This window comes from Pseudophryne corroboree, chromosome 5 (genome assembly GCF_028390025.1).
Source record: "Pseudophryne corroboree isolate aPseCor3 chromosome 5, aPseCor3.hap2, whole genome shotgun sequence".
Classification (NCBI taxonomy): Eukaryota; Metazoa; Chordata; class Amphibia; order Anura; family Myobatrachidae; genus Pseudophryne; species Pseudophryne corroboree.
In genome coordinates, this window is record NC_086448.1 from 841,951,913 (window position 1) to 841,979,351 (window position 27,439).

General features: G+C 53.5%; 1 protein-coding gene across 1 annotated transcript; it reads left to right on the top strand.

Annotated features, from left to right (window-relative positions):
• On the top strand, positions 1 to 26,649 carry LOC134928662 (zinc finger protein Xfin-like). The gene is made up of 4 exons (XM_063924626.1): positions 1 to 160; positions 14,183 to 14,309; positions 14,488 to 14,583; positions 22,519 to 26,649. Exons 1-4 carry the CDS (start codon positions 128 to 130, stop codon positions 26,442 to 26,444), a joined length of 4,182 nt encoding a protein of 1,393 aa, XP_063780696.1. The 5' UTR covers positions 1 to 127; the 3' UTR covers positions 26,445 to 26,649.
• The last annotated feature ends 790 nt before the right edge of the window (positions 26,650 to 27,439 follow it).

A 27,439-nucleotide genomic window follows, 5' to 3' on the forward strand; every position in this document is an offset into this window, starting at 1 on the left:
TCCGGGCTGAGAACTACATCTCCCGGCATGCCCCGCGCTGGGCACTGGGATAATCAGCTCTCCCTGTCCTTTGTCTGTTCCTATGGACACTCCCATGCATTGCTGAGGGACCTGGCTGCTGGCTGTGATGCTGGGGAGAGAGCTGCTGCCTATGGCCCAGGTACCCCGGCGCTGCTGTGTGCGTGTATGTTGGTTGCATGTTACATGTCTGTATCCTGCATGTATGTTGTCTGCATGTCTGTATCCTGCATGTATGTTGTCTGCATGTCTGTATCCTGCATGTGTGTTGTCTGCATGCTGCATGTATGTTGTCTGCATGTCTGTATCCTGCATGTATGTTGTCTGCATGCTGCATGTCTGTATCCTGCATGTATGTTGTCTGCATGTCTGTATCCTGCATGTATGTTGTCTGCATGTCTGTATACTGCATGTATGTTGTCTGCATGTCTGTATACTGCATGTATGTTGTCTGCATGTCTGTATCCTGCATGTATGTTGTCTGCATGTCTGTATCCTGCATGTATGTTGTCTGCATGTCTGTATCCTGCATGTATGTTGTCTGCATGTCTGTATCCTGCATGTATGTTGTCTGCATGCTGCATTTCTGGATCCTGCATGTATGTTGTCTGCATGCTGCATGTATGTTGTCTGTATGTTGCATGTCCGGATCTTGCATGTATGTTGTATGCATTCTGTGTGTCTGTAGCCTGCATGTGTGTTGTCTGTGTACTGCATGTGTATCCTGCATGTATGATGTCTGCGTGCTGTGTATATGCATCCTGCATGAATGTTCTCTTCGTTCTGTGTCAGTATCACACATGTACGTTGTCCACGTGCTGCGTGTCTGTTTCCTGCATTAATGTTGTCTGCGTGCTGCGTGTTTGTAACCTGCATGTATGTTGTCCAGGTGCTGTATGTGTTTCCTGCATGTATGTTGCCCACTTACTGTGTGTCTGTAACCTGCATGTATGTTGTCTGTGTGCTGCGTGTGTATCCTGCATGTATGTTGTCCACATGCTGTGTGTTTGTAAACTGCATGTATGTTGTGTGTATCCTGCATGTATGTAGTTTGCTTGCTGCGTGTCTGTATCATGGATGTAGGTATTTTGTACAATCCCGTTGCAATTTGGCCTAATTTCAGTTATGTTTCTATTCCATACAGTGCGGCAATCGCTGCAATTTAGATTGTAAGCTCATATGGGAGGGCTGTCTCTTCTGTTCATAATTATACTATATGCCCTCTATAATTATATATCTGTGACTTATATGCTGTCTGTACTCTGTTCTCAGTTTTATCCCCTTGGGGAACCTTATGTGTAATAATAATAATTATATTTCTTGGCTATGTGAGCGTGGTGTGTACCGGGCACCTGCCGCTGTTACTATCTGTATACGTGTTCTGTCACTGTGTATCCGGCACCTGGCGCTGTTACTATCTGTAGCTGTGTCCCCTCACTGTGTATCCAGCACCTGCCGCTGTTACTATCTGTAGCTGTGTCCTGTCACTGTGTATCCGGCACCTGCCGCTGTTACTATCTGTAGCTGTGTCCTGTCGCTGTGTATCCCGCACCTGCCGCTGTTACTCTCTGTAGCTGTGTCCTGTCACTGTGTATCCGGCACCTGCCGCTGTTACTATCTGTAGCTGTATCCTGTCACTGTGTATCCGGCACCTGCACCTGTTACTATCTGTAGCTGTGTCCTGTCGCTGTGTATCCGGCACCTGGCGCTGTTACTCTCTGTAGCTGTGTCCCGTCACTGTGTATCCGGCACCTGGCGCTGTTACTCTCTGTAGCTGTGTCCCGTAACTGTGTATCCGGCACCTGGCGCTGTTACTCTCTGTAGCTGTGTCCCGTCACTGTGTATCCGGCACCTGCCGCTGTTACTCTCTGTAGCTGTGTCCTGTCACTGTGTATCCGGCACCTGCCGCTGTTACTCTCTGTAGCTGTGTCCCCTCACTGTGTATCCGGCACCTGCCGCTGTTACTATCTGTATCCCCTCACTGTGTATCCGGCACCTGCCGCTGTTACTATCTGTAGCTGTGTCCCCTCACTGTGTATCCGGCACCTGAACTGTTACTATCTGTAGCTGTGTCCCCTCACTGTGTATCCGGCACCTGTTACTATCTGTAGCTGTGTCCCCTCACTGTGTATCCGGCACCTGCACTGTTACTATCTGTAGCTGTGTCCTGTCGCTGTGTATCCGGCACCTGCCGCTGTTACTATCTGTAGCTGTGTCCCGTCGCTGTGTATCCGGCACCTGCCGCTGTTACTATCTGTAGCTGTGTCCTGTCGCTGTGTATCCGGCACCTGCCGCTGTTACTATCTGTATCTGTGTCCCCTCACTGTGTATCCGGCACCTGCACTGTTACTATCTGTATCTGTGTCCCCTCACTGTGTATCCAGCACCTGCCGCTGTTACTATCTGTAGCTGTGTCCTGTCACTGTGTATCCGGCACCTGCCGCTGTTACTATCTGTAGCTGTGTCCTGTCACTGTGTATCCGGCACCTGCCGCTGTTACTCTCTGTAGCTGTGTCCTGTCACTGTGTATCCGGCACCTGCCGCTGTTACTATGTGTAGCTGTATCCCATCGCTGTGTATCCCGCACCTGCCGCTGTTACTCTTTGTAGCTGTGTCCCGTCGCTGTGTATCCTGCACCTGCCGCTGTTACTATCTGTAGCTGTGTCCCGTCGCTGTGTATCCCACACCTGCCGCTGTTACTCTCTGTAGCTGTGTCCTGTCGCTGTGTATCCAGCACCTGCCGCTGTTACTCTCTGTAGCTGTGTCCCCTCACTGTGTATCCGGCACCTGCACTGTTACTATCTGTAGCTGTGTCCTGTCGCTGTGAATCCTGCACCTGCCGCTGTTACTATCTGTAGCTGTGTATCCGGCACCTGCCGCTGTTACTATCTGTATCTGTGTCCCCTCACCGTGTATCCGGCACCTGCCGCTGTTACTATCTGTAGCTGTATCCCGTCGCTGTGTATCCGGCACCTGCCGCTGTTACTATCTGTATCTGTGTCCCCTCACCGTGTATCCGGCACCTGCCGCTGTTACTATCTGTAGCTGTATCCCGTCGCTGTGTATCCGGCACCTGCCGCTGTTACTATCTGTATCTGTGTCCCCTCACTGTGTATCCGGCACCTGCCGCTGTTATTCTCTGTAGCTGTGTCCTGTCACTGTGTATCCGGCACCTGCCGCTGTTACTATCTGTAGCTGTGTCCTGTCGCTGTGTATCCGGCACCTGCCGCTGTTACTATCTGTAGCTGTGTCCTGTCGCTGTGTATCCTGCACCTGCCGCTGTTACTATCTGTAGCTGTGTCCCCTCACTGTGTATCCGGCACCTGCACTGTTACTATCTGTATCTGTGTCCCCTCACTGTGTATCCGGCATCTGCACTGTTACTATCTGTAGCTGTGTCCCGTCGCTGTGTATCCCGCACCTGCCGCGGTTACTATCTGTAGCTGTGTCCCGTCGCTGTGTATCCCGCACCTGCCGCGGTTACTATCTGTAGCTGTGTCCCCTCACTGTGTATCCTGCACCTGTTACTATCTGTAGCTGTGTCCCCTCACTGTGTATCCGGCGCCTGCACTGTTACTATCTGTAGCTGTGTCCCGTCGCTGTGTATCCTGCACCTGTTACTATCTGTATCTGTGTCCCCTCACTGTGTATCCGGCACCTGCACTGTTACTATCTGTAGCTGTGTCCTGTCGCTGTGTATCCGGCACCTGCACTGTTACTATCTGTATCTGTGTCCCCTCACTGTGTATCCGGCACCTGCACTGTTACTATCTGTAGCTGTGTCCTCTCACTGTGTATCCGGCACCTGCCGCTGTTACTATCTGTAGCTGTGTCCCCTCACTGTGTATCCGGCACCTGCACTGTTACTATCTGTATCTGTGTCCCCTCACTGTGTATCCGGCACCTGCCGCTGTTACTATCTGTATTCCCTCACTGTGTATCCGGCACCTGCCGCTGTTACTATCTGTAGCTGTGTCCTGTCACTGTGTATCCGGCACCTGCCGCTGTTACTCTCTGTAGCTGTGTCCCGTCGCTGTGTATCCCGCACCTGCCGCTGTTACTCTCTGTAGCTGTGTCCTGTCGCTGTGTATCCGGCACCTGCACTGTTACTATCTGTAGCTGTGTCCCCTCACTGTGTATCCGGCACCTGCCGCTGTTACTATCTGTAGCTGTGTCCTGTCACTGTGTATCCGGCACCTGCCGCTGTTACTCTCTGTAGCTGTGTCCCGTCGCTGTGTATCCCGCACCTGCCGCTGTTACTATCTGTAGCTGTGTCCTGTCGCTGTGTATCCCGCACCTGCCGCTGTTACTATCTGTAGCTGTGTCCCCTCACTGTGTATCCAGCACCTGCCGCTGTTACTATCTGTAGCTGTATCCCGTCGCTCTGTATCCGGCACCTGCCGCTGTTACTCTCTGTAGCTGTGTCCTGTCACTGTGTATCCGGCACCTGCCGCTGTTACTATCTGTAGCTGTGTCCTGTCACTGTGTATCCGGCACCTGCCGCTGTTACTATCTGTAGCTGTGTCCTGTCGCTGTGTATCCTGCACCTGCCGCTGTTACTATCTGTAGCTGTGTCCCCTCACTGTGTATCCGGCACCTGCACTGTTACTATCTGTATCTGTGTCCCCTCACTGTGTATCCGGCATCTGCACTGTTACTATCTGTAGCTGTGTCCCGTCGCTGTGTATCCCGCACCTGCCGCGGTTACTATCTGTAGCTGTGTCCCGTCGCTGTGTATCCCGCACCTGCCGCGGTTACTATCTGTAGCTGTGTCCCCTCACTGTGTATCCTGCACCTGTTACTATCTGTAGCTGTGTCCCCTCACTGTGTATCCGGCGCCTGCACTGTTACTATCTGTAGCTGTGTCCCGTCGCTGTGTATCCTGCACCTGTTACTATCTGTAGCTGTGTCCTCTCACTGTGTATCCGGCACCTGCCGCTGTTACTCTCTGTAGCTGTGTCCCCTCACTGTGTATCCGGCACCTGCCGCTGTTACTATCTGTAGCTGTGTCCCCTCACTGTGTATCCGGCACCTGCACTGTTACTATCTGTATCTGTGTCCCCTCACTGTGTATCCGGCACCTGCCGCTGTTACTATCTGTATTCCCTCACTGTGTATCCGGCACCTGCCGCTGTTACTATCTGTAGCTGTGTCCTGTCACTGTGTATCCGGCACCTGCCGCTGTTACTCTCTGTAGCTGTGTCCCGTCGCTGTGTATCCCGCACCTGCCGCTGTTACTCTCTGTAGCTGTGTCCTGTCGCTGTGTATCCAGCACCTGCCGCTGTTACTCTCTGTAGCTGTGTCCCCTCACTGTGTATCCGGCACCTGCACTGTTACTATCTGTAGCTGTGTCCCCTCACTGTGTATCCGGCACCTGCCGCTGTTACTATCTGTAGCTGTGTCCTGTCACTGTGTATCCGGCACCTGCCGCTGTTACTCTCTGTAGCTGTGTCCCGTCGCTGTGTATCCCGCACCTGCCGCTGTTACTATCTGTAGCTGTGTCCTGTCGCTGTGTATCCCGCACCTGCCGCTGTTACTATCTGTAGCTGTGTCCCCTCACTGTGTATCCAGCACCTGCCGCTGTTACTATCTGTAGCTGTATCCCGTCGCTGTGTATCCGGCACCTGCCGCTGTTACTCTCTGTAGCTGTGTCCTGTCACTGTGTATCCGGCACCTGCCGCTGTTACTATCTGTAGCTGTGTCCTGTCACTGTGTATCCGGCACCTGCCGCTGTTACTATCTGTAGCTGTGTCCTGTCGCTGTGTATCCTGCACCTGCCGCTGTTACTATCTGTAGCTGTATCCTATCGCTGTGTATCCGGCACCTGCCGCTGTTACTCTCTGTAGCTGTGTCCTGTCACTGTGTATCAGGCACCTGCCGCTGTTACTATCTGTAGCTGTGTCCTGTCGCTGTGTATCCTGCACCTGCCGCTGTTACTATCTGTAGCTGTATCCTATCGCTGTGTATCCGGTACCTGCCGCTGTTATTATCTGTATCTGTGTCCCCTCACTGTGTATCCGGCATCTGCCGCTGTTACTATCTGTATCTGTGTCCCCTCACTGTGTATCCAGCACCTGCCGCTGTTACTATCTGTAGCTGTATCCCGTCGCTGTGTATCCGGCACCTGCCGCTGTTATTATCTGTATCTGTGTCCCCTCACTGTGTATCCGGCACCTGCCGCTGTTACTCTCTGTAGCTGTGTCCTGTCACTGTGTATCCGGCACCTGCCGCTGTTACTATCTGTAGCTGTGTCCTGTCGCTGTGTATCCAGCACCTGCCGCTGTTACTATCTGTAGCTGTGTCCTGTCACTGTGTATCCGGCACCTGCCGCTGTTACTATCTGTAGCTGTGTCCTGTCACTGTGTATCCGGCACCTGCCGCTGTTACTCTCTGTAGCTGTGTCCTGTCACTGTGTATCCGGCACCTGCCGCTGTAACTATGTGTAGCTGTATCCCATCGCTGTGTATCCCGCACCTGCCGCTGTTACTCTCTGTAGCTGTGTCCCGTCGCTGTGTATCCTGCACCTGCCGCTGTTACTATCTGTAGCTGTATCCCATCGCTGTGTATCCCGCACCTGCCGCTGTTACTCTCTGTAGCTGTGTCCCGTCGCTGTGTATCCCACACCTGCCGCTGTTACTCTCTGTAGCTGTGTCCTGTCGCTGTGTATCCAGCACCTGCCGCTGTTACTCTCTGTAGCTGTGTCCCCTCACTGTGTATCCGGCACCTGCACTGTTACTATCTGTAGCTGTGTCCTGTCGCTGTGAATCCTGCACCTGCCGCTGTTACTATCTGTAGCTGTGTATCCGGCACCTGCCGCTGTTACTATCTGTAGCTGTGTCCTGTCGCTGTGTATCCGGCACCTGCCGCTGTTACTATCTGTATCTGTGTCCCCTCACCGTGTATCCGGCACCTGCCGCTGTTACTATCTGTAGCTGTATCCCGTCGCTGTGTATCCGGCACCTGCCGCTGTTACTATCTGTATCTGTGTCCCCTCACTGTGTATCCGGCACCTGCCGCTGTTACTCTCTGTAGCTGTGTCCTGTCACTGTGTATCCGGCACCTGCCACTGTTACTATCTGTAGCTGTGTCCTGTCGCTGTGTATCCGGCACCTGCCGCTGTTACTATCTGTAGCTGTGTCCTGTCGCTGTGTATCCTGCACCTGCCGCTGTTACTATCTGTAGCTGTGTCCCGTCGCTGTGTATCCCGCACCTGCCGCTGTTACTATCTGTATCTGTGTCCCCTCACTGTGTATCCGGCACCTGCACTGTTACTATCTGTAGCTGTGTCCTGTCGCTGTGTATCCGGCACCTGCCGCTGTTACTATCTGTATCTGTGTCCCGTCGCTGTGTATCCGGCACCTGCCGCTGTTACTATCTGTAGCTGTGTCCTGTCACTGTGTATCCGGCACCTGCCGCTGTTACTATCTGTAGCTGTGTCCCCTCACTGTGTATCCAGCACCTGCCGCTGTTACTATCTGTATCTGTGTCCCCTCACTGTGTATCCGGCACCTGCCGCTGTTACTATCTGTAGCTGTGTCCCGTCGCTGTGTATCCGGCACCTGCCGCTGTTACTATCTGTAGCTGTGTCCTGTCGCTGTGTATCCGGCACCTGCCGCTGTTACTATCTGTAGCTGTGTCCTGTCGCTGTGTATCCGGCACCTGCCGCTGTTACTATCTGTATCTGTGTCCCCTCACTGTGTATCCGGCACCTGGCGCTGTTACTATCTGTATCCCCTCACTGTGTATCCGGCACCTGCCGCTGTTACTATCTGTAGCTGTGTCCTGTCACTGTATCCGGCACCTGCCGCTGTTACTATCTGTATCTGTGTCCCCTCACTGTGTATCCGGCACCTGCCGCTGTTACTATCTGTATCTGTGTCCCCTCACTGTGTATCCGGCACCTGCCGCTGTTACTCTCTGTAGCTGTGTCCTGTCACTGTGTATCCGGCACCTGCCGCTGTTACTATCTGTAGCTGTGTCCTGTCGCTGTGTATCCTGCACCTGCCGCTGTTACTATCTGTAGCTGTATCCCGTCGCTGTGTATCCGGCACCTGCCGCTGTTACTCTCTGTAGCTGTGTCCCGTCGCTGTGTATCCCGCACCTGCCGCTGTTACTATCTGTAGCTGTGTCCCGTCGCTGTGTATCCCGCACCTGCCGCTGTTACTATCTGTATCTGTGTCCCCTCACTGTGTATCCGGCACCTGCACTGTTACTATCTGTAGCTGTGTCCCCTCACTGTGTATCCGGCACCTGCACTGTTACTATCTGTAGCTGTGTCCCGTCGCTGTGTATCCTGCACCTGCCGCTGTTACTATCTGTAGCTGTGTCCTGTCACTGTGTATCCGGCACCTGCCGCTGTTACTATCTGTATCTGTGTCCCCTCACTGTGTATCCAGCACCTGCCGCTGTTACTATCTGTAGCTGTATCCCGTCGCTGTGTATCCGGCACCAGCCGCTGTTACTATCTGTGTCCCCTCACTGTGTATCCGGCACCTGCCGCTGTTACTCTCTGTAGCTGTGTCCTGTCACTGTGTATCCGGCACCTGCCGCTGTTACTATCTGTAGCTGTGTCCTGTCACTGTGTATCCGGCACCTGCCGCTGTTACTATCTGTAGCTGTGTCCCGTCGCTGTGTATCCGGCACCTGCCGCTGTTACTATCTGTATCTGTGTCCCCTCACTGTGTATCCGGCACCTGCACTGTTACTATCTGTATCTGTGTCCCCTCACTGTGTATCCGGCACCTGCACTGTTACTATCTGTAGCTGTGTCCCGTCGCTGTGTATCCTGCACCTGCCGCTGTTACTATCTGTAGCTGTATCCCGTCGCTGTGTATCCGGCACCTGCCGCTGTTACTATCTGTATCTGTGTCCCCTCACTGTGTATCCGGCACCTGCCGCTGTTACTCTCTGTAGCTGTGTCCTGTCACTGTGTATCCGGCACCTGCCGCTGTTACTATCTGTAGCTGTGTCCTGTCACTGTATATCCGGCACCTGCCGCTGTTACTATCTGTAGCTGTGTCCCGTCGCTGTGTATCCCGCACCTGCCGCTGTTACTATCTGTATCTGTGTCCCCTCACTGTGTATCCGGCACCTGCACTGTTACTATCTGTAGCTGTGTCCCCTCACTGTGTATCCGGCACCTGCACTGTTACTATCTGTAGCTGTGTCCCGTCGCTGTGTATCCTGCACCTGTTACTATCTGTAGCTGTGTCCCGTCGCTGTGTATCCGGCACCTGCCGCTGTTACTCTCTGTAGCTGTGTCCCCTCACTGTGTATCCGGCACCTGCCGCTGTTACTATCTGTAGCTGTGTCCCCTCACTGTGTATCCGGCACCTGCACTGTTACTATCTGTATCCCCTCACTGTGTATCCGGCACCTGCCGCTGTTACTATCTGTATCCCCTCACTGTGTATCCGGCACCTGCCGCTGTTACTATCTGTAGCTGTGTCCTGTCACTGTGTATCCGGCACCTGCCGCTGTTACTATCTGTAGCTGTGTCCTGTCACTGTGTATCCGGCACCTGCCGCTGTTACTATCTGTAGCTGTGTCCCGTCGCTGTGTATCCGGCACCTGCCGCTGTTACTATCTGTATCCCCTCACTGTGTATCCGGCACCTGCACTGTTACTATCTGTATCTGTGTCCCCTCACTGTGTATCCGGCACCTGCCGCTGTTACTATCTGTATCCCCTCACTGTGTATCCGGCACCTGCCGCTGTTACTATCTGTAGCTGTGTCCTGTCACTGTGCATCCGGCACCTGCCGCTGTTACTCTCTGTAGCTGTGTCCCATCGCTGTGTATCCCGCACCTGCCGCTGTTACTCTCTGTAGCTGTGTCCTGTCGCTGTGTATCCAGCACCTGCCGCTGTTACTATCTGTAGCTGTGTCCTGTCGCTGTGTATCCCGCACCTGCCGCTGTTACTATCTGTAGCTGTGTCCCCTCACTGTGTATCCAGCACCTGCCGCTGTTACTATCTGTAGCTGTATCCCGTCGCTGTGTATCCGGCACCTGCCGCTGTTACTATCTGTAGCTGTGTCCTGTCACTGTGTATCCGGCACCTGCCGCTGTTACTATCTGTAGCTGTGTCCTGTCACTGTGTATCCGGCACCTGCCGATGTTACTCTCTGTATCTGTGTCCTGTCACTGTGTATCCGGCACCTGCCGCTGTTACTCTCTGTAGCTGTGTCCTGTCACTGTGTATCCGGCACCTGCACTGTTACTATCTGGAGCTGTGTCCTGTCGCTGTGTATCCTGCACTTGCCGCTGTTACTATCTGTAGCTGTTACCCCTCACTGTGTATCCGGCACCTGCCACTGTTACTATCTGTAGCTGTGTCCTGTCACTGTGTATCCGGCACCTGCCGCTGTTACTATCTGTATCTTTGTCCCCTCACTGTGTATCCAGCACCTGCCGCTGTTACTATCTGTAGCTGTGTCCTGTCACTGTGTATCCTGCACCTGCCGCTGTTACTATCTGTAGCTGTTACCCCTCACTGTGTATCCGGCACCTGCCACTGTTACTATCTGTAGCTGTGTCCTGTCACTGTGTATCCAGCACCTGCCGCTGTTACTATCTGTAGCTGTGTCCCCTCCCTGTGTATCCGGCACCTGCACTGTTACTATCTGTAGCTGTGTCCTGTCGCTGTGTATCCTGCACCTGCCGCTGTTACTATCTGTAGTGGTGTCCGGTCGCTGTGTATCCTGCACCTGTTACTATCTGTATCTGTGTCCTGTCACTGTGTATCCGGCACCTGCCGCTGTTACTCTCTGTAGCTGTGTCCCGTCGCTGTGTATCCGGCACCTGCCGCTGTTACTATCTGTAGCTGTGTCCTGTCGCTGTGTATCCGGCACCTGCCGCTGTTACTCTCTGTAGCTGTATCCTGTCACTGTGTATCCGGCACCTGCCGCTGTTACTATATGTAGCTGTTACCCCTCGCTGTGTATCCCGCACCTGCCGCTGTTACTATCTGTAGCTGTGTCCTGTCACTGTGTATCCAGCACCTGCTGCTGTTACTCTCTGTAGCTGTGTCCTGTCGCTGTGTATCCCGCACCTGCCGCTGTTACTATCTGTAGCTGTGTCCTGTCACTGTGTATACGGCACCTCGCGCTGTTACTATCTGTAGCTGTGTCCTGTCGCTGTGTATCCGGCACCTGCCGCTGTTACTATCTGTAGCTGTGTCCTGTCACTGTGTATCCGGCACCTGCACTGTTACTCTCTGTAGCTGTGTCCTGTCGCTGTGTATCCGGCACCTGCCGCTGTTACTATCTGTAGCTGTGTCCCCTCACTGTGTATCCGGCACCTGCACTGTTACTCTCTGTAGCTGTGTCCTGTCGCTGTGTATCCGGCACCTGCCGCTGTTACTATCTGTATCTGTGTCCTGTCGCTGTGTATCCGGCACCTGCCGCTGTTACTATGTGTAGCTGTGTCCTGTCACTGTGTATCCGGCACCTGCCGCTGTTACTCTCTGTAGCTGTGTCCCGTCGCTGTGTATCCGGCACCTGCCGCTGTTACTATCTGTAGCTGTGTCCTGTCGCTGTGTATCCGGCACCTGCCGCTGTTACTCTCTGTAGCTGTGTCCCCTCACTGTGTATCCAGCACCTGCCGCTGTTACTATCTGTATCTGTGTCCTGTCGCTGTGTATCCGGCACCTGGCGCTGTTACTCTCTGTAGCTGTGTCCTGTCGCGGTGTATCCGGCACCTGCCGCTGTTACTATCTGTATCTGTGTCCTGTCACTGTGTATCCAGCACCTGCCGCTGTTACTATCTGTAGCTGTGTCCCCTCACTGTGTATCCGGCACCTGGCGCTGTTACTCTCTGTAGCTGTGTCCTGTCGCGGTGTATCCGGCACCTGCCGCTGTTACGATCTGTAGCTGTGTCCTGTCGCTGTGTATCCGACACCTGCCGCTGTTACTATCTGTAGCTGTGTCCTGTCGCTGTGTATCCGGCACCTGCCGCTGTTACTATCTGTAGCTGTGTCCTGTAGCTGTGTATCCTGCACCTGCCGCTGTTACTATCTGTAGCTGTGTCCTGTCGCTGTGTATCCCGCACCTGGTGCTGTTACTATCTGTAGCTGTGTCCCGTCGCTGTGTATCCGGCACCTGCCGCTGTTACTATCTGTAGCTGTGTCCTGTCGCTGTGTATCCGGCACCTGCCGCTGTTACTATCTGTAGCTGTGTCCTGTCACTGTGTATCCCGCACCTGGTGCTGTTACTATCTGTAGCTGTGTCCCCTCATTGTGTATCCAGCACCTGCCGCTGTTACTATCTGTAGCTGTGTCCTGTCACTGTGTATCCAGCACCTGCCGCTGTTACTATCTGTATCTGTGTCCTGTCGCGGTGTATCCAGCACCTGCCGCTGTTACTCTCTGTAGCTGTGTCCTGTCGCTGTGTATCCGGCACCTGCCGCTGTTACGATCTGTAGCTGTGTCCTGTCGCTGTGTATCCGGCACCTGCCGCTGTTACTATCTGTAGCTGTGTCCTGTCGCTGTGTGTCCGGCACTTGCCGCTGTTACTATCTGTAGCTGTGTCCTGTCACTGTGTATCCCGCACCTGGTGCTGTTACTATCTGTAGCTGTGTCCTGTCGCTGTGTGTCCGGCACTTGCCGCTGTTACTATCTGTAGCTGTATCCCCTCACTGTGTATCCGGCACCTGGCGCTGTTACTCTCTGTAGCTGTGTCCTGTCGCGGTGTATCCGGCACCTGCCGCTGTTACTATCTGTAGCTGTGTCCTGTCGCTGTGTATCCGGCAGCTGCCGCTGTTACTATCTGTAGCTGTGTCCTGTCACTGTGTATCTGGCACCTGCCGCTGTTACTATCTGTAGCTGTGTCCTGTCGCTGTGTATCCGGCACCTGGCGCTGTTACTCTCTGTAGCTGTGTCCTGTCGCGGTGTATCCGGCACCTGCCGCTGTTACGATCTGTAGCTGTGTCCTGTCGCTGTGTATCCGGCACCTGCCGCTGTTACTATCTGTAGCTGTGTCCTGTCACTGTGTATCTGGCACCTGCCGCTGTTACTATCTGTAGCTGTGTCCTGTCGCTGTGTGTCCGGCACTTGCCGCTGTTACTATCTGTAGCTGTGTCCTGTCACTGTGTATCCCGCACCTGGTGCTGTTACTATCTGTAGCTGTGTCCTGTCACTGTGTATCCAGCACCTGCCGCTGTTACTATCTGTAGCTGTGTCCCCTCACTGTGTATCCAGCACCTGCCGCTGTTACTATCTGTAGCTGTGTCCCCTCACTGTGTATCCAGCACCTGCCGCTGTTACTATCTGTAGCTGTGTCCTGTCGCTGTGTATCCGGCACCTGCCGCTGTTACTATCTGTAGCTGTGTCCTGTCGCTGTGTGTCCGGCACTTGCCGCTGTTACTATCTGTAGCTGTGTCCTGTCACTGTGTATCCCGCACCTGCCGCTGTTACTATCTGTAGCTGTGTCCTGTCGCTGTGTATCCAGCACCTGGCGCTGTTACTATCTGTAGCTGTGTCCTGTCGCTGTGTATCCAGCACCTGCCGCTGTTACTATCTGTATATGTGTCCTGTCGCTGTGTATCCGGCACCTGCCGCTGTTACTATCTGTAGCTGTGTCCTGTCGCTGTGTGTCCGGCACTTGCCGCTGTTACTATCTGTAGCTGTGTCCTGTCACTGTGTATCCCGCACCTGCCGCTGTTACTATCTGTAGCTGTGTCCTGTCGCTGTGTATCCAGCACCTGGCGCTGTTACTATCTGTAGCTGTGTCCTGTCACTGTGTATCCAGCACCTGCCGCTGTTACTATCTGTAGCTGTGTCCCCTCACTGTGTATCCAGCACCTGCCGCTGTTACTATCTGTAGCTGTGTCCTGTCGCTGTGTATCCAGCACCTGCCGCTGTTACTATCTGTAGCTGTGTCCTGTCGCTGTGTATCCGGCACCTGCCGCTGTTACTATCTGTAGCTGTGTCCTGTCGCTGTGTATCCGGCACCTGCCGCTGTTACTATCTGTATCTTGTCACTGTGTATCTGGCACCTGCCGCTGTTACTCTCTGTAGCTGTGTCCCGTCGCTGTGTATGCGGCACCTGCCGCTGTTACTCTCTGTAGCTGTGTCCTGTCACTGTGTATCCAGCACCTGCCGCTGTTGCTATCTGTAGCTGTGTACCGTCTCCTGTGAATAGGGTGATAACATTCTCTGCTCTTCCCAGGCGGCGCCCACGTTTGAAGATGTCGCGGTGTACTTCTCTCGGAGCGAGTGGACGAGTCTCAGCCCCTCCCAGAGGGATCTGTATAAGAGCGTCATGAAGGAGAACTACGAGTGTGTGAGTTCCATAGGTAAGCCCCTCTGACATGACACACATAAGGGGTGCACAGGGGCTTGTTGTGTGGTTACCCCGGTAAAGGCTGTGTTTGGGGGGGGTGGAGGTGAGAGCACAAACAGCAGCTGGGGGGCCTCGAGCAGAGCGCTCAGTATACGGATGATCTGTGGATACTTATCTTATTCTGCTCACAGGTTATGCCATACAGAAGCCGGAGATTGTGTCCAGAATAGAATGTGGAGAGGAGCCGTGGTCTGGCGAGGGTCCCGATGGAAGATGTCACGGGTCAGGTGACTGATGGTTATCCTTCTTCTCTCAGACAGTGTCACACATTTACATGTATACATAATTCTATAGGGAGGGCCCTGCTCGGCAGAGCTTCCACCATGAAGGTGATATAGGTATACACAGACGGAGAGGGGAGCGGTGCGATGTAGGGGCCGGAGAGCTGGGAAGAGGGGGCCAAGCTGAAATAAAAAGATTTAGGGACCCATTGGGAGACTGGATCCAAAAAACCTGAGTGTGGAAAGGAATTCCAGAGGTAGGGAGCAGTGTGGAGTAAGAGGTGGTGAGGGAGGAGGTGAGGCGGCAGTCATGGTGAGAGGTTGGGAGGTGTGTGTGGGAAGGAGGCTGGAGCTGCAGGGAGGTGAGGAGGAGAGGCGGCAGTCATGGTGAGAGGTTGGGAGGCGTGTATGTGGGAAGGAGGCTGGAGCTGCAGGGAGGTGAGGCGGCAGTCATGGTGAGAGGTTGGGAGGCATGTGGGAAGGAGGCTGGAGCTGCAGGGAGGTGAGGAGGAGAGGCGGCAGTCATGGTGAGAGGTTGGGAGGCATGTGGGAAGGAGGCTGGAGCTGCAGGGAGATGAGGAGGAGAGGCGGCAGTCATGGTGAGAGGTTGGGAGGCATGTGTGTAGGAAGGAGACAGGAGCTGCAGGGAGGTGAGTCTGCAGTCATGGTGAGAGGTTGGGAGGCATGTGTGTGGGAGGGAGGCTGGAGCTGCAGGGAGGTGAGACGTCGGTTATGGTGAGAGGTTGGGAGACGTGTGTGGGAGGGAGGCTGGAGTTGCAGGGAGATGAGGCGGCAGTCATGTGAGAGGTTGGGAGGCATGTGTGTGGGAAGGAGGCAGGAGCTGCAGGGAGGTGAGGCGTTAGTCATGGTGAGAGGTTGGGAGGCGTGTGTGGGAAGGAGACAGGAGCTGCAGGGAGGTAAGGCGGCAGCCATGGTGAGAGGTTGGGAGGCGTGTGTGTGGGAAGGAGACAGGAGCTGCAGGGAGGTGAGTCTGCAGTCATGGTGAGAGGGTGGGAGGCATGTGTGTGGGAGGGAGGCTGGAGCTGCAGGGAGGGGAGTCTGCAGTCATGGTGAGAGGTTGGGAGGCATGTGTGTGGGAGGGAGGCTGGAGCTGCAGGGAGGTGAGGCGGCAGTCATGTGTGGGAGGGAGGCTGGAGCTGCAGGGAGGTGAGGAGGTGAGGCGGCAGTCATGTGTGGGAAGGAGGCTGGAGCTGCAGGGAGGTGAGGCGGCAGCCATGGTGAGAGGTTGGGAGGCGTGTGTGTGGGAAGGAGACAGGAGCTGCGGGGAGGTGAGTCTGCAGTCATGGTAAGAGGTTGGGAGGCATGTGTGTGGGAGGGAGGCTGGAGCTGCAGGGAGGTGAGTCTGCAGTCATGGTGAGAGGTTGGGAGACGTGTGTGGGAGGGAGGCTGGAGTTGCAGGGAGATGAGGCGGCAGTCATGTGAGAGGTTGGGAGGCATGTGTGTGGGAAGGAGGCAGGAGCTGCAGGGAGGTGAGGCGGCAGCCATGGTGAGAGGTTGGGAGGCGTGTGTGGGAAGGAGACAGGAGCTGCAGGGAGGTAAGGCGGCAGCCATGGTGAGAGGTTGGGAGGCGTGTGTGTGGGAAGGAGACAGGAGCTGCAGGGATGTGAGACGTCGGTTATGGTGAGAGGTTGGGAGGCGTGTGTGTGGGAGGGAGGCTGGAGCTGCAGGGAGGTGAGACGTCTGTTATGGTGAGAGGTTGGTAGGCGTGTGTGGGAGGGAGGCTGGAGCTGCAGGGAGGTGAGACGTCGGTTATGGTGAGAGGTTGGGAGGCGTGTGTGGGAGGGAGGCTGGAGCTGCAGGGAGGTGAGTCTGCAGTCATGGTGAGAGGTTGGGAGGCGTGTGTGGGAGGGAGGCTGGAGCTGCAGGAAGACATGTCCGCACAGTTCTTCTCCTGGCCGGGGTGGCTCACCGGTACATGTGCCTGTTTGGGCAGCCTCTGTTTTTACTGCTTCTACCTCCCCCTGATATTACCCCTCAGCGTAGCCCTAGCAGCTTCACTGTGACACAGTTATAGTGTAATACAAGTTCTGTTTAGCCTATTATAACCTTCTCACCATCCAGGTCCCTTGTTAGTTTCTCTAGCATCCATAAGGGATATTGGGGGAAACTAGTACGATGGGGTATAGACACTGGGTGTGCTGGCTCCTCCCCTCTATGCCCCTCCCACAGGCAGTTTAGGAGAAAGTGCCCCCAGGGGAGGATGCACACTCTGCAGCTCCAGAGAGTTTTCTTCAATTTTCTTTTAAACTATTATTATTTTTGGTATGCTGTCTGGACAACGGCATACCTGCGCCATGGGAGTTGGGGGTGGGGCGGTCATTGGCCTTCCGAGGTGCAGAGCCGCTTCCCCGCTGCAGGACCACCGTCCTGAGGGGTTGTTGTTCAGCGGGGCACTGCGCCTTGGCTGTCACAGCCGCAGCATGCCGCAAACCCCTAACATTGCCTTAAGGTGAGTACAAACCGGGGGCCCCGCTAGGGGGTCCACCAGTTCAAAGTGCGGCTGACCACAGGCGCGGCGTACGGGACCCTCCTGGGGAAGTCCCGCTAAGATCCCCCGTGTAGAACTGGCACAAAAGGGCTTGACTAGCACTTGTGTGATGTTTTAAGTTATGAAGGAAACTTTGACAGTATAAATATTAATTATAGCTCCGGCGCCATTAAAGGGGGCGGAGCTAACTCAGAGCAGGACCTGAGACGTTTTGGCGCCTTCCTCTGCAGCACACACAGCGATTCCTGCCTCACAAGACACGCTGGAAAACTGGTACAGGGTGTAGCAAAGGGGGAGAGCCTGATCCTCTGTAGGACTTAAATTGTTAGTGTTACTGTGTTCTAGAGAGCTGACCTGTGGTCAGGGCCTGCGCAGCTCAGGGTGTGCTGGTGTTCTCTCTCTCTCTCTCTTCTTACATACAGTAGGGCAGGCTTGCATTATAACTGAATTTGTGTATGTTATTGTGCTTACTGTGATATATGGGTTAACACAAGCTGTGCAGTGTATGTCACACACAATTTTCTCCATTATCTAATGACTCTGTTTCCTGTGAACAATGCAGTCAATCTTCACAAATCAGGCTGGGGGAGAGGGTCCAGCGCCACACTGGTTAGGGTCTCTGAAGACACTGATGTCTGATATGTCATCACAATTCACTGCTAATGTGCAGAAAACTCAGCTACTACAACAGGCTGTTGCAGATTTAGCTGCTAGGGCAGATGCACAGCCCCTCCCCCCCCCCCCCCCCCCTTCCCCCCGGGATCCGGATTGAAAGTCGACAGTAACTAGGTCAACAGTGTCTAGGTCGGCCACTATTGGTCGACAGTAACTAGGTCGACAGGGTCTTTAGGTCGACATGTTCTAGGTCGACAGGTCAAAAGGTCGACAGGAGTTTTTCACAATTTTTTTTCTTTTTTTGAACCTTTTCATACTTAACGATCCACGTGGACTACGATTGGAACGGCAATCTGTGCCGAGCGAAGCGGTAGCGGAGCTAAGGCACCATGCCCGAAGCATGGCGAGCGAAGCGGTGCACTAATTGGGGTTCCCGGTCACTCTACGAAGAAAACGACACCAAAACAACATTAAAAACTCATGTCGACAAGATGAGAACACTTCAGGAGATGGTCCGCATGGTGCTCCAACCTACTCGAGTGTCCGTACATCTCTGCGTAAGATTGTTAGGAAAGATGGTCGCCTCATACGAGGCAATCCAGTATGGGAGGTGCCACACCAGAATGTTTCACTTGGATCTCCTGAGCAAGTGGTCTGGCTCACATCTACAGATGCACCGGATGATTCAGCTGTCGCCTCAGGCCAGGATTTCCCTCCTGTGGTGGCTACAGTCCTCCAATCTCCTGGAGGGCAGAAGTTTCGGGATTCGGGATTGGATCCTCCTCATGACGGATGCGAGTCTGAGAGGATGGGGAGTTGTCACCCAAAGGGCTCAATTCCAGGGCAGGTGGTCAGCCCACGAAAGCCTCCTTCCAATCAACATTCTGGAACTTCGGGCGATCTACAATGTTCTACTTCAAGCCTCTCCTCTGCTCTAGGTTCACGCGATCCAGGTACAGTCGGACAACGCCACGGCTTTGGCGTATATCAATCGACAAGGAAGGACAAAAAGCAGAGCCTGCATGCGAGACAGAAATGCAAGAGCAATGTCAGCAATCTTCATTCCGGGTGTGGACAACTGGGAGGTAGACTTCCTGAGTCGTTACAATCTCCACCCGGGGGAGTGGGGGCTCCACCATCTGGTGTTCCAGCAAATCATAGACCGGTGGGGTTGCCCACAAGTAGACATGATGGCTTCTTGTCTCAACAAGAAACTCCCTGGTATTTTTCGCGAACCAGGCTACTTTTAGCACTGCTGCGATCAGGTAGTCGCTGTCTACAGGGGAGGGGGGATTCGCTGTGCAGGGCTGCGATCCGCTGTGCAGAGCTGCACAACAAAAGTTTGTGCAGTTTCTGCACAGCCCAGGACTTACCCGCTGCGATGATCCGGCTTGGAGCTGGCGTCAGGAACCCTCCTCTTGAACGGCTGGGCATGGCTGCGTTTTTCCGGAAACACCTCAAACGGTGAGTTGCCGCTCAGGTACGCCTTCTGCCTGTCAATCTTCTTGCGTTCGCCGCTGCGAACGGCTTCTTCGTTAGGTCCGTCGCTCCGTGGCACCGGCCGTCACCAGGGACTGAAGCGCCTGTGCATTACTGCCTGCACGCATGCGCAGTTCTGACCCATTCGCATGGCTGCGAAAAATTGCAGTGTGCAAACGGGTCGTAATGATCCCCCAGGGACCCTCAGGCAAGGGCAGTGGATGCACTGGCGTCGCCTTGGCTGTACCTAAAGCGAATCAGGAATCAAGGTGTCCAGGCATTTCTAATTGCCCTGGATTGGCCTCGGAGGGCGTGGTATGCGGATCTTCTGGACATGTCCGTCGAAGACCCTTGGCCTCTACCACTCAGAAGAGACCTTCTTCAACAAGGTCCGTTCGTCTACCCGGACTTACAGCAACTTCGATTGACGGCATGGAGGTTGAGCGGAACATCCTAGCTCACAAGGGCCTTTCCAAAAAGGTTAGTGCTACCATGGTTCAGGCCTGGAAACCTGTGACGTCAAAACACTGTCATCATATCTGGAGGAGATATGTCTCTTGATGTGAGGAACGCGCGTATCCGCCTGCAGAGTGCCACTTGGGACGTTTCCTAAATTTCCTGCTGGCTGGTGTGGATAAGGGCTTACGTCTGGGTTCCATTAAGGTCCAGATTTCAGCTCTCTCCATTTTCTTTCAGAAGAAATTGGCAGTGTTGCCAGAAGTTGCAATAGGTACTCCACATACAACCTCCCTTTGTGCCATCTACGGCACCCTGGGATTTGGATGTAGTGTTGAAATTTCTACAGTCCTCCTCCTGGTTTGAACCTCTGATGATGGTAGAAGACAAGTACCTCACGTGGAAGACGGTGATGTTACTGACACTGGCTTCTGCTCGACGTGTCTCAGAATTGGGTGCTTTATCGTGTAAAAGTCCATACTTGGTCTTTTACCAGGACAGAGCGGAGCTCAGGACTAGGCAGTAGTAGTTCCTGCTGAAGGTTGTCTCTGCGTTCCACTTGAATCAACCTATTGTGGTTCCGTCCAGTTCTGGCACTTGTGCTCCTCCAGAGGCATTGGATGCTGTGCGTGCCTTGAAGATCTGTATCAGGCGCACAGCTCGGGTCAGAAAGACGGATTCCTTGTTCGTGCTCTATGATGCGCAGAAGGGTTGTCCTGCTTCTAAGCAGTCCATTGCTCGTTGGATTAGGCTTACTCTTCAACAAGCCTATGTGTCGGCAGCCTTACCGGTTCCACGGTCTCGGAAGGCCCACTCTACTAGATCAGTGGGGTCTACCTGGGCGGCTGCCCGTGGAGTCTCGGCCTTGCAACTATGCCGAGCTGCTACCTGGTCGGGGAAGAACACTTTTGTGAAATTCTACAACTTTGATACCCTGGCCAAGGAGGATACCCAGTTTGGGCAGGCGGTGCTGCAGCAGTCTCCGCACGTTCCCACCCGTTCTGGAAGCTTTGGGACATCCCCATCGTACTAGTTTCCTCCAATATCCCTTATGTATGCTAGAGAAAATAGGATTTTAATACCTACCGGTAAATCCTTTTCTCGTAGTCCATAAGGGATATTGGGCGCCCGCCTCAGTGTGTGGACTTTTCTGCAGGTTCTTGTTCTATAGTGATAGAGTCAAATATTTACCTTTGAACATAAGCTATGTATGAACAACGTGAAGCCGTTATGGCCGCTAAACCACGTGCACGTGCTACGCACTTTGTACGCTATTTACGTACAAAGACTTCGCACGTGGTACGCAAGTAATGTACACACGCTGCGCTGGGTGTACGGAATACACACAGCGAGCGCACACACCGTCAATAACCTTTTAAACCTTAAACACAGAATATGCTTATACTGTAAACCTTAGTACTGAGATACTGCAGTGATGTAACACTGGTTAACCTTGTTATTAAGCAAGCTGTTTGAGCGATTGAGATGCTCAGAAACCCTTCGTAATGGTGAAATACACAAAACTTGGTAAGGTTCCAACACCTTCTTAGAAGATTTTAGTATGTAAAAGGGGAAAAACAGTTACAGCTTATACACTACAAACCTAACACTAATATCTAAACAGAATAACCTGAAACAAATATAAACAATAGCGAACGATCGCAAACACAGGTACACAGAGAGAATGAATTGCATACACAAAAGGGTAACAAAGTGGCTACAGAGAACTTACACACGTGGGAATGATTCGCAAGCGCTTCTGGAACCAGCCTCCAGCCTTCAGTGTGAAAACCTTGCAGAGAGTGAGTGAGTGCCCCAGCAATGGTGGTCCTTATATTTACAGCATACATTCACAATACAATGGTCCCTACAATCTCATTGTTCATTGGACACAGGAATGTGTCTCCACATTATAGTAAAGGTCATAGGTGGGTTTAAACAGGTGGGCTGTGTCCTTCTCCAGCTGCCCAGGTGGGAGGTATCCTCTGGATTCCCCCTGCATGTGTAATAAACTGCAAATACATTTAATGCTCCAACATACTTTTGTGCGTAACTATACGCAGCAGCGAACAATCTCTTCCTAACCAACACTGAAATGTTACTATTAAAATACTCTACAGCTGGATACTAAACACCACCTTTCAACCTTTGTCTGACCCTTCATATCATGCAAAGAGGAATCCCCATGTCCACAAACCATTTAAACTAAGCATTTTTACTGACATTGTTAAGGGAAATATTATCTACAAAACACACTATATAGGTTAAATATGTTACGATCGAGTCGCCCGCTACACGCTCACAAACTCTACCGTAAATGCGCATAACACACGCGTGATCGCCGGAGCGATCATACGCAATTTGCGGATATGCACACGCACAGCAGACTGGGTGCACGTGCAGCGGGCATGTGCATGGGGTTAGTACAAGGCATGTGAATCATGATATTTTTCCAACTTTGACAGTAGCTACCTGTTCAGCTGTTGTTGTTACCAGCCGTTGCTGGTTGTTGTATGTTTGTGGTGTGCTGGTGTGTAAATCTCACCACCTTTTTCTGTTGTCATGTTCCTTCTCTCATATATGTCCTTTTTCCTTCGGGCACGTTTTTACTTATAACTGGCTGTGGGAGGGGCATACAGGGGAGGAGCCAGCACACCCAGTTGAAGAAATTTAAAGTGCACTGGCTCCTTTGGACCGCGTCTATACCCCATCGTACTAGTTTCCCCCAATATCCCTTATGGACTACGAGAAAAGGATTTACCGGCAGGTATTAAAATCCTATTTTCTGATCCATGTTAATGTGTTTTCTGATGTGACTGAATTGTTATGTATTGTAAGTGACGTCCAGGTGACCCTTGTCCTGTAACTGTTTCACTTGACAGATTGGACTGGAAAGATGGAAGCAGAAGAGCCGGACGATATCCTGAGTCCCAGGGAAGGTACGGCGGACATCATCACATGCACTGGACAAGCGCTGGACGATAATGGCCGCCTGTCCTCCGGCCACGGCAGTAAATCGTTGGAGACCTCTGAAGATAAACCTCATATCTGCAGCCACTGCGGTCACTGCTTCAGCTGCTACCGGGCTGTGGAGAGGCACCAGGCCATGTGCAAAGGGGGCCCACCTCATCGGTGTCCTTACTGTGGCCAAGGCTTTGTGCAGAGGTCAGACCTGCTCAGCCACCGGAGGACGCATGTGGAAGAGAGGCCGCATCAGTGCGCCGACTGTGACAAGAACTTCGCCGAACGCTCTGCCCTCGTTAACCATCGGAGGACACATACCAGGGAGAGGCCGTACAAGTGCGTAGACTGCCTTAAAAGCTTTACCCAGAGGTCTGCGCTGACCAAGCACCGCAGGACGCACACTGGGAAGAGGCCGTATTGCTGCTCGGTGTGCACGAAGAGCTTTATCCAAAACTCCGACCTGGTGAAACATCTACGGACACACACCGGGGAAAGGCCTTACCCCTGCCCTGTCTGTGATAAGCGCTTTGCGGAGAGTTCTGCCTTGATGAAACACAAGAGGACCCACAGCACCGAGCGGCCCTACAGCTGCTCAATGTGCACCAGACGCTTCTGCCAGGGTTCTGACCTCACTAAACATATGAAGACACACGGCAAAGGTCCAGGCCCAGCACAGAACGCTGCCACGGGGCTCTCAGGTCCGCAGAGTGATCTGATCAGAGAGGCAGGCCCTCCTTACACCTGCGCTGACTGTGAGAAGACGTTCAGGCAATGGACTCCTTTCCTGAGACACCAGCTGATGCATTCGAGGGAGAGACCCTGGAAGTGCCCGCAGTGCAACAAGACTTTCATTCAGAAGTCTGACCTGGCCAAACATCAGAGGACTCACACCGGCGAGAGGCCGTATCAGTGCGCACAGTGCAGCAAAGGTTTCATTCAGAAGTCCGACCTGGCCAAACATTTGCGGACACACACCGGTGAGCGTCCATTCCGCTGTTCCCACTGCCAAAAGACCTTTGCCGAACGGTCTGCCTTGGCCAAGCACCAGAGGACCCACACGGGAGAGAAACCGTACAAGTGTACAGCTTGCGGGAAAGGTTTTACTCAGAGGTCAAATCTCATCCTGCACCACAGAACCCACACCGGGGAGCGGCCCTACAAGTGTCTGCAGTGCGATCGAAGCTTTATTCAGAACTCCGATCTGGTGAAGCATCAGAGAGTCCACGTGAGACAGCAACGTCTGGCTGAGAAACCCGCAGCCGGAGGCACTGCTGTATCGTACAGCTGTGCCGAGTGTGGTCAGGACTTCAGCCAGCTGTCCAGTTTCGTGAAGCACAAGAAGTTGCACGGTGGATACAGACTCTTCCAGTGCACAGAGTGCGACAAGAGCTTCGTACAGAAGTCTGACCTGATGAAGCACCTCCGCAGCCACGGTGCAGAGAAGCCCTACCAGTGTACGCTGTGCCAGAGCAGCTTCATGCAGAGATCCTATCTCCAAAAACACTGGCGGACGCACACCGGGGAGCGGCCCTACCCTTGCCAGCACTGCGGTAAGAACTTCACCGAGAGGTCGGCTTTGGTTAAACACAATAGGACGCACACAGGCGAAAGGCCGCACACATGCAGCGTCTGCGAGAAAGCCTTCATTCAGAGGTCCGCTTTGACCAAGCACATGAGGAGTCACACGGGAGAAAAGCCCTACGCTTGTGCTCAGTGCGGCAAGAGCTTCATCCAGAACTCTGACCTGATCAAGCACCAAAGAATTCACACGGGCGAGAAGCCTTATCAATGTACCGAATGTAAGAAAAGCTTTACCGAAGGGTCGTCTCTGGTGAAACATCGTAGAACCCACACCGGGCAGCGACCGTACCAGTGTCCACGGTGTGAGAAGAATTTTACACAGAGGTCAGACTTGGTGAAGCATGTAGTGATCCACGCGGTGGACAACCCTCCCGCCGCCACTGCTTTCCATGAGATAGTCATCGTAAATCCAGGGGATGTGAACCAGGCTTCAGGTGAGGAGACCTACCCTCACCGGTGTCCAGAATGTGACAAAGTCTTCCCTCAGGGGCCCGCTCTCAAGAAGCACCTCAGAACGCATACAGTGGGGAAGCGCTACTCGTGCAACGAGTGTCACAAAAGCTTTTTCCAGACCTCCGATTTGGTTAAACATCTTCGAACGCACACTGGGGAGCGGCCCTACCACTGTGCAGAGTGCGACAAGGGCTTCATCCAAAACTCTGACCTTGCGAAACACCAAAGGACCCACACCGGGGAGCGTCCATTCACATGCGACAGATGTGACCGCGGCTTTGTGCAGAAATCGGCGCTGACAAAGCACATGAGAACGCACACCGGGGAAAAGCCGTACAAGTGCGAGCAGTGCGGGAAATGCTTCATCCAAAACTCCGATCTAGTGAAGCATCGGAGAATTCACACGGGCGAAAAACCTTACCGCTGCCCCGAGTGCGACAAGAGCTTTACCGAGGGGTCATCTCTAGTCAAGCACCGCCGAATTCACAACAGAGCGCAGCCCTACTCCTGCAGCCACTGCGGAAAAGCCTTCAGTCAGAGCGCAAAACTTCTGAAGCACATGAAGTGCCACGTGCAGGAAAAGCCGCAAGTAACCAGCGCAGGTCCAGGGAGTCTTGTCCTCGCCGCTGATCCTGTCCCAAAGAGAGTCCAGGGTTTAGTTTCCTCGTTACGAGGAAGAAACGGTAATAACAGGGAAAGATTGTTTAAGTGCAGCGAGTGTGAGAAGAGCTTCGCTCACCGGTCTGTGCTCATTAAACATTTGCGCATACACACGGGGGAGCGGCCGTACAAGTGTAGCTTATGTATACGAAGTTTTATCCAAAACTCCGACCTTGTGAAGCATTTCCGCACGCACACGGGAGAGCGGCCGTACAAGTGTGGCGAATGTGGCAGAAGCTTTGTTGAGAGATCAGCTCTGTCTAAACACCTTCGGACGCACAGCAGAGAGCGCCACCGCGCCGAAGGGGAGACTGGCTTTCTCCCGGAGGGTTCCAGGTCTTTTCAGAACCAGGTCACATACTGGGGTCCGTCAGAAGACGACCCCAAAAGCTTGATACCAAAGTTACAGGTTATTAAACAAGAAGATAACTTTACCGACATCCGACCTCTTAGTGGCTTAAACAGTTTCTGTCCTTCTGCGCCGAAACATAGGAGTGCTGCCACAAAGGTCCAACCGTACTCCTGCCCAAAGTGCGACGAACGTTTCACCCACCAATCTGTCTTCCTAAAGCACATGACGACACACGCAAAACAGCTACATACATGTTCTGTATGCGGGAAGAACTTCCATCAAAGATCTGCACTGGTGAAACACATGAGAAGACACACGGGAGAGAAGCCCTATCCGTGTCCCACCTGCGACAAACGGTTTATTCAGAACTCTGACCTGGCGAAACATCTGAGAACTCACACGGGAGAGAAACCCTACAAATGTAACAGCTGCGCAAAATCTTTCGTTGACTGCTCGGCAATGGTCAAGCACTGGAGGACGCATACCGGGGTGAGACCCTACAAGTGCGAGGCGTGTGAGCGAGGTTTCGTGCAGAAATCGGACCTGGTGAAGCACATGAGGATACACACAGGAGAAAAGCTGTATTCATGCCGGACATGCGGCAGGGGCTTCAGCACACATTCCGCCTCTGTCAGACACCAGCGGCTCTGCAGCGTGGGGAGCTCTTACACCAGTGCCCTGTTCTGTACCCCCGAGTTCATCTGGAATGAGCACCCTACTTCAGCCGTTCTGCAAGGTTCCGCTTTTGCAGAGGAAACATCGAGTTTGATCGCTAAGATGTCGGGAGCGGTCTCTTAAGCACAGGCACCCGTCATTAGGCACATACGGAGTCGGGAGCGGTCTCTTAAGCGCAGGCACCCGTCATTAGTCTCCTACTGAGTCGGGAGCGGTCTCTTAAGCACAGACACCCGTCATTGGTCACATACTGAGTCGGGAGCGGTCTCTTAAGCGCAGGCACCCGTCATTAGTCACATACTGAGTCGGGAGCGGTCTCTTAAGCGCAGGCACCCGTCATTAGTCACATACTGAGTCGGGAGCGGTCTCTTAAGCGCAGGCACCCGTCATTGGTCACATACTGAGTCGGGAGCGGTCTCTTAAGCGCAGGCACCCGTCATTGGTCACATACTGAGTCGGGAGCGGTCTCTTAAGCGCAGGCACCCGTCATTGGTCACATACTGAGTCGGGAGCGGTCTCTTAAGCGCAGGCACCCCTCATTAGTCACATACTGAGTCGGGAGCGGTCTCTTAAGCGCAGGCACCCGTCATTAGTCACATACTGAGTCGGGAGCGGTCTCTTAAGCGCAGGCACCCGTCATTAGTCACATACTGAGTCGGGAGCGGTCTCCTAAGCGCAGGCACCCGTCATTGGTCACATACTGAGTCGGGAGCGGTCTCTTAAGCGCAGGCACCCGTCATTGGTCACATACTGAGTCGGGAGCGGTCTCTTAAGCGCAGGCACCCGTCATTAGTCACATACTGAGTCAGGAGCGGTCTCTTAAGCGCAGGCACTCGTCATTGGTCACATACTGAGTCGGGAGCGGTCTCTTAAGCGCAGGCACCCGTCATTAGTCACATACTGAGTCGGGAGCGGTCTCTTAAGCGCAGGCACCCGTCATTAGTCACATACTGAGTCGGGAGCGGTCTCTTAAGCGCAGGCACCCGTCATTGGTCACATACTGAGTCGGGAGCGGTCTCTTAAGCGCAGGCACCCGTCATTGGTCACATACTGAGTCGGGAGCGGTCTCTTAAGCGCAGGCACCCGTCATTGGTCACATACTGAGTCGGGAGCGGTCT